We start from the raw sequence: 7,500 nt of genomic DNA, 5'->3' as shown, positions 1-7,500 counted from the left end.
CAATGGTAACCATGGAGGTAACGCACATCCTGGCAAACACAATTCAACTACCGATTCACACACCTCATCCAATGGAAAGCACAATTCAACCAGTAGCTCAAATAATGGTGCTACAGAAAAACCAAAAGTCACTCCAGTGACTTCCCAAGGTTCCCGTACCAGGCGTGATGCTACTGATTCACTCCAAGGTTCAAACCAGAAAAATGGTAATTCTAGACCGGGTTCACAACCATTAAAACTCACTCCACAACAAGGTGGTAATAAAACCAACAGCCAGACCACAGTGACGCCTCCAAGAACTCGCTTTACTCGTGGAGCTGCTGACGCCAACCCTGCTTCAACCCTGAGAGCTAGTAATACCAAGCAAGGGTCTCCAGTTTCAACAACAACTTCCCAACCAGACAATGGTCATGCCAGCAACCAGCCCAAAGTAGCACCTCCAAGGGCGCGTCCTACTCGTGGGGCTCCTGACGCCAACACTGCTTCAACCCTGAGAGCTAGTAATACCAAGCAAGGGTCTCCAGTTTCAACAACAACTTCACAACCAGACAATGGTAGTGCCAGCAACCAGCCCAAGGTAGCACCTCCAAGAGCGCGTCCTACTCGTGGGGCTCCTGACTCCAACCCTGCTTCAACCCTGAGAGCTAGTAATACCAAGCAAGGGTCTCCAGTTTCAACAACAACTTCACAACCAGACAATGGTAGTGCCAGCAACCAGCCCAAGGTAACACCTCCAAGAACGCGTCCTACTCGTGGGGCTGCTGACGCCAACCCTGCTTCAAACGTGAGAGCTAGTAATACCAAGCAAGGGTCTCCAGTTTCAACTACAACTTCACAACCAGACAATGGTAGTACCAGCAACCAGCCCAAGGTAGCACCTCCAAGAGTGCGTCCTACTCGTGGGGCTCCTGACGCCAACACTGCTTCAACCCTGAGAGCTAGTAATACCAAGCAAGGGTCTCCAGTTTCAACAACAACTTCACAACCAGACAATGGTAGTGCCAGCAACCAGCCCAAGGTAGCACCTCCAAGAACGCGTCCTACTCGTGGGGCTGCTGACGCCAACCCTGCTTCAACCCTGAGAGCTAGTAATACCAAGCAAGGGTCTCCAGTTTCAACAACAACTTCCCAACCAGACAATGGTCATGCCAGCAACCAGCCCAAAGTAGCACCTCCAAGGGCGCGTCCTACTCGTGGGGCTCCTGACGCCAACACTGCTTCAACCCTGAGAGCTAGTAATACCAAGCAAGGGTCTCCAGTTTCAACAACAACTTCACAACCAGACAATGGTAGTACCAGCAACCAGCCCAAGGTAACACCTCCAAGAACGCGTCTTACTCGTGGGGCTGTTGACACTAAGCTGCCTCTAAATAAGACAGAGAGCAACGACGCAAAGCAAGGTACACAATCTTCAAATCCTGCTCCACAGAGAAACGATTCTAAAGTGACCTCCCAGGATTCTCGCCCTACGCGGGGTGCCGCTGATACCAAGCCAGAAACAAACCAGAGGGACAGCAGCTCAAACCAAAGCTCAGTTAGGTCAACCCACAGCGCAGGGAAAGCTACGCCAACGTCAAGCCCATCTTCACAAGAAAACGACGGTGATGATGATGGTGACGCTGACAACTCCGAAGAGAGTCAGTAAGGGGCTCCAGGAGCAATGGAGCAGACTCCCTACTTCAGGAATCTGGTGGGCTCATCCAAGGGTCGCAGAGGTACCCTAGAGCAAACCGTCTGAGCCAGTGATTTGCCATTCGTGGCAAGTATCTGAGCTGGTGCTCAGATCATCAATAAACACAAAACATTGAAAAAAAAATAGATAAAATATTAATCTTCACTGCAGATAACAAACAGAAATTCAGAAATACTTTCCACTAATAGCTTTTGATCTTGAAAGATCTTTTTCATTGTTATCTTTTACATGTTTTCATGAAATTTACATTTTGTTTTGATAGCCAGTGCATGATTACCGATGGGAAAATTGCTTTTTTTGTGTTTCATCGTATTTAGCCAAACATTTCTTTCGCCTGAATTTTATTCTACTGCTTTTTATGAAGACAAAACTTACATATATGTCATTGTCTTTTAAACTAATAATAGTTCCTAGAGTAACTGTGAAATGTATAACCTAAAATTTAACTTTTCCACTTGCAGAAAATAAATTATAAAAAAAAAATAACCTATCTATTTGAGTTATGCCTTAACTTTTTCAATAAAAATTCCATTCTATAGTCCATTTCTTTTAGCGAGTCCTATTTGCACCGACTTGCAACGGTGCCCTTTTAGCTCGGAAAAGTTTCCTGGTCGCTGATTGGTTAGAATTATCTTGTCGAACCAATCAGCGATCAGGGAACTTTTCCGAGCTAAAAGGGCACCGCTGCGAGTCGGTGCAAATAGGACTCGCTAAAAGAAATGGACTATAGTTAGAAATGCTTCATGAGGATTTATAAGAAGACAGGCATTTGGAAGCCATTTTGGGTAAAAATCAAAATGGCCGACTTAGAATAAGTTAAACCAATTGGCTTCTTGACATTTATTCCATATATTCCTTTGGAAGACATCTAGAGAGGAATTTATGATGATAAACAGAGAACATTTTGGAACTATTACAATTTTTGTCATTCAATACCAAGCGCATCAAACGTAAACAAATGGAAGCCATCTTGAAATAAAACAAAGATGGCCGATTTTCTTCATATTCTTGATTGCGGCTGAAACCATAATGACAAACTGGATAAAAGTTGCAAATCTTAACTTTGCAATATCAGTTCTGATGGTAAAATAGAGAACAGAAAATTCCATGTTCCTCAAAAATATTTATCAGTCGGTCGAACCCCAAGGAATCGATTCCAGAGAGTCGAGTGTGTGACGTACGACAGAATACCAAGTTGGAGGAGAGCAGTATGGCTGTGGGAAAGATAGAGAGCATTTACATCTAAGTAATTACCTTGGAAAAAGTAAGAGACTCAATCTAAAAGTATAAATAAGGCTACAGTTCCACTTATAAAAGCAGGATGCTATAAGCCGAAGGGCTCCAACGGGGAAACATAGCCAAGTGAGGAAAGGAAACATGGAAATAAACTACAAGAGAAGTTTAAGAACAATAATATTGAAATAAATCTTTCATATATGTATAAGCTATAAAAACTTCAAAATAACAAGAATAAGAGAAATAAGATAGAATAGTGTGTCCAAGTGTACCCTCAAGAAAAAGAACTCTACCCCAAAAGGGTGAAAGACCATGGTACAGAGGCTATGGCACTGTCCAAGACTAAAGAATAATGGTTTGATTTTGGAGTGTCCTTCTAGAAAAGCTGCTTACCATAGCTAGAGTCTTCTATCCTTACCAAGAGGAAAGTAGACACTGAACAATTACATTGCAGTATTTAATCCCTTGATCGAAGAAGAATTATTTAGTTATCTTAGCGTTGTCAAGTGTATGAGGACAGAGGAGAATATGTAAAGAATAGGCCAGACTATTCGGTGCATGTGTAAGCAGCGAGAAAATGAGCCGTAACCAGAAAGAAGGATCCGATCTAGTATTGTCTGGCCAGTCAAAGGACCCAATAACTCTCTAGTTGTAGTATCTCAACGGGTGGCTAGTGCCCTGGCCAAACTACTACCCACAAATGTACCGTTATGTCACAGACCTGCCCTAGCAAAACCAGTCTGTATCTCACTATCATTGTAACATTAGTTTGGCCTTAGGGCGCTCTCGAATACCATTTTGGGACCCCATCTCCCAAATGGAGGAGCCATGGGTGCTTTCGGAATGCTCAAATCACTGTGAGTTGTTCCCTCAGACAGTCTCTACAACATTTAGAACGCTTCCAGAAGGCTAAAATCCTTCCCAGTTTAGTATTCTTTGCAAATTTGGCTTCCTACTAGTTAAACCTAAATGTATGTTGTCAATGTAAATCAGAAATAGCAATACCAAGGACGGATCCTTAAAGTACTCTGCTTGTAACAGCTGCTACTTTCGCTCGACTGGGTTAGATGCGTCGACGGTTCTTTCCTCTCTCTTTCGTTGGATTCCTGTCTGGTTAGGGCCTTCCTCTACGACCACTAATTCCCAATTTCCTATCCAAATCTTCGTCCTGCTATTTTTATATTCAGTACTTCCATTTCACTACATGTTCAAACCATCTCAGCCTTTAAAATGACAATTTCTTCCAGTTTTTTTGGGACACCATGTCTCTCAGTGACATCTACGTTTGTAAATATGCTCTTCTCAAGCGTAATCTTACTTGCTAAGTCTAGCTTTATGGCTTGATATTCTTATAGGTTGATATAGTTAGCGATGCCATACCAATTAGTATTAGCGAATAATGTTTTGCATAAGTAGTAAGTCTGTCATAGTCATAACTATCACTGATCTTGCTCCAGGCATTATAATAACTCAAGACAACGAGGAAGTCTTTAGTTAGGATTGCAGGTTGGCCCGTATACTTGTCTGCAACTTGACTCATGATTAATCTAATGGGATTTCGTGAAATTCTATGAAATGATTTACGGCGTTCCATCAAACAAGGGATCGGATTCCTGTCTGGATCAAAGAAAAGGTCCTACAATGAGGATTTCTTTGAGTTTATTCACAAGCCCATTATTAAAGAAAGACTCCAGAGACTCGTGGTTTTATAGTGAGGGGTTCCAGGTTGCACCCAGCTTCCTTAGGAATCCATCGCTCTCCCCACTACACGTGTTTCCAGTAGCACGCTCTTCTGCACAAGTCCTTGGGGGCTATATCGGCTCCTACCTTCTCAAGATTCCTTTTCAATGACTCTTGTATGGTCCCTAGAAATCTTATGATTACTGGCACCACTTCTGCTTACATATTCCATAATCTTCTCAATTTTATCATTACTGTTATTATTATTAATATTATTATTATCATTATTATCTAGACTAAAATTCTAGTTGGAAAAGAAGGATGCTACAAGCACAAGGGACCCAACAGGGAAAATATTATCCTCTCCGTGACCCATTGTCGCTTCCAACAGTCCTGCGGTAACTACTAAACGCTCCACCATTGCAATTCTGCCCTACATACACTTTCTGTGTTGATTTTCAGGACTGGCACATTTGTAAGTTCAAGATCTGATTGGATTGTAAGGTCCATAGGATTGGCAAACTTATAAGCCCTACTCAGTCCAGATTTGTCGATGTGATAACGTCCCTGACTGGTGAACGCCAGACTGGGGTTCGGGTCCCGCTCAAACTCGCTAAATTCCTTCGGTCGCTGCAACCTCACCATCCTTGTGCGCTAAGGATGAGGGTTGGGGTTTTTGGGAGCCTATAGGTCTATCTGCTGAGTCATCAGCTGCCTTTGCCAAGCTCTCCTTTCACCTAGCTTTGGTGGAGAGGGGGCTTGGGCGCTGATCATATGTATATATGGTCAGTCTCTAGGGCTTGATAGGGCAATGTCACTGTCCCTTGCCTCTGCCATTCATGAGCGGCCTTTAAACCTTTAAAGGGGGAGTTTTGATTTTACAGGAGGCTACAGAAATACAGTCTCTCCTGAGCTGTGGAGAAGACATTACATCAAACCAGCTGTTATGTATTATGTATTATGTGAAATATTTACTGTGATACAGTAAGTAATCGCTACTTTTACTGTAACTCTTGGGTAGTGCCATTGCCTCTGTACCATGGTTTCCCACTGTCTTGGTTTAGAGTTCTCTTGCTTGAGGGTACACTCGGGTACACTATTCTATCTGTTTCCTTATACTCCTGGTTTTTTTTTTTTTTTTTTTTTTTTTTTTTTTTTATAAGATAGATTTATTCTAATGTTATTACTTTTCTTAAAATATATTATTTTCGTTGTTCATTACTTCTCTTTTACTTTATTTCTTTCCTTATTTCTTCATTTTCTTTCCTCACTGGGCTATTTTTCCCTGTTGGAGCCCTTGTGCTTATTGCATCCTGCTTTTCCAACTAGGATTGTAGCTTAGCTAATAATAATAACTATTTTAAAAGCAGTAACAACATTAAAAGAGCTTTCATATATAAACAATAAAAACTTTTGAAAAAATAAGTGGAATAGAAATAAGATAGAATAGTGTGCCGGAGTGTACTCTCAGGCAAGAGAACTCTAACCCAAGACAGTGGAAGATCATGGTACAGAGGCTATAATACTATGGTTCCATTTTCTGGTTATATTTGGACTGTTATTACTATTATTATTACTTGCTAAGCTACAACCCTAGTTGGAAAAGCAGAATGCTATAAGCCCCATAAGGGCTCCAACAGGGAAAATAGCCCAGTGAGGAAAGGAAATAAGGAAAATCTACAAGAAGTTCAAGAACAATAACAACATTAGAATAAATATTTCATATATAAACTATAAAAACTTGAAAATAACAAGAAGAATAGAAACAAGATAGAATAGTGTGCCCAATTCTACCCTAAAGCAAGAGAACTCTAACCCAAGACTGTGGAAGACCATGGTACAGAGGCTATGGTACTACCCAAGACTAGAGAGCAATGGTTTGATTTTGGAGTGTCCTTCTCCTAGAAGAGCTGCTTACCATAGTTAAAGAGTCTCTTCTACCTTTACCAAGAGGGAAGTGGCTACTTTCCTCTTGGTAAGGGTAGAAGAGACTCTTTAGCTATGGTAAACAGCTCTTCTAGGAGAAGGACACTCCAAAATCAAACCAGTGTTCTCTAGTCTTGGGTAGTGCTATAGCCTCTGTATCATGGTCTTCCACTGTCTTGGGTTAGAATTCTCTAGCTTTAGGGTACACTCGGGCACGCTATTCTATCTAATTTCTCTTTCTCTTGTTTTATTAAAGTTTTTATAGTTTTTATAGGAAATATTTATGTTAATGTTATTGCTATTCTTAAAATATTTTATTTTTCCTTTTTTTTCTTTCCTCACTAAGCTATTTTCCCTGTTGGGGCCCCAGGGCTTATAGCATCCTGCTTTTCCAACTAGGGTTTTAGCTTAGCAAATAATAATAATGATAGTGAATTGGCATTACTAGGGGAAACTATAGCCAAACAAACTCTTTAATTATTTCCTTAATCATTAAAGAAATGAAATACTTTATCCAAAACTTGTTATTTAATAAAAAAAAAAAAGTTGCATTACAGATGTTTTTGCCATACAAAATATTAACAAGATCACATATAAATTAACTTGGAACGAAATTTAATGATATACCAATCATAGTTATTTCAGGCAACAAATTTTGTCTACTTAACATATTATTGATGATATATTTTGTAAAACTTTGTATTTTTCCAATTCATTCTGGTGGTTCCTTCTGGTTTTCCATTTTCCCGTATATTGATTTTATTTTCAAATAATCAAAATTGTTATCAATCCATAAGAAAACATTACTTTTCTGACTTTGTAGAAAAATATTCTAATAGACAATTTCATAAACTCATAACAGTCAACTCACAGTAAGTTTAGTTATTTCCTTATTTCTTACCTAGGCCTTGAGAATCAGCTTTCTATTTTACAAATAGACAAAAAAATCTTTGTAACATGAAAAA

The 7,500-nt window shown here is 40.2% G+C and overlaps 1 protein-coding gene and 1 long non-coding RNA gene across 2 annotated transcripts in view; one reads left to right on the top strand and one right to left on the bottom strand.

Annotated features, from left to right (window-relative positions):
* LOC137626470 (dentin sialophosphoprotein-like) overlaps positions 1-2,120 on the top strand; it is a 5,155-nt gene extending 3,035 nt beyond the window's left edge. The window contains exon 3 of the mRNA XM_068357485.1: positions 1-2,120. This exon is cut by the window's left edge and continues 358 nt beyond it. Coding sequence (XP_068213586.1) covers positions 1-1,645 — 1,645 coding nt within the window. The 3' untranslated portion in view covers positions 1,646-2,120.
* A 5,308-nt stretch (positions 2,121-7,428) lies between these two features.
* The window catches only part of LOC137626669 (uncharacterized), a 2,655-nt gene continuing 2,583 nt past the window's right edge, over positions 7,429-7,500 (bottom strand). The window contains exon 3 of the long non-coding RNA XR_011041081.1: positions 7,429-7,500. This exon is cut by the window's right edge and continues 312 nt beyond it. This is a non-coding gene — a long non-coding RNA (uncharacterized lncRNA).

Source organism: Palaemon carinicauda, chromosome 34, assembly GCF_036898095.1.
Source record: "Palaemon carinicauda isolate YSFRI2023 chromosome 34, ASM3689809v2, whole genome shotgun sequence".
NCBI lineage: Eukaryota > Metazoa > Arthropoda > Malacostraca > Decapoda > Palaemonidae > Palaemon > Palaemon carinicauda.
Note: the sequence above shows the minus strand (reverse complement) of the source record. Positions and strands in the feature narration are given on the sequence as shown.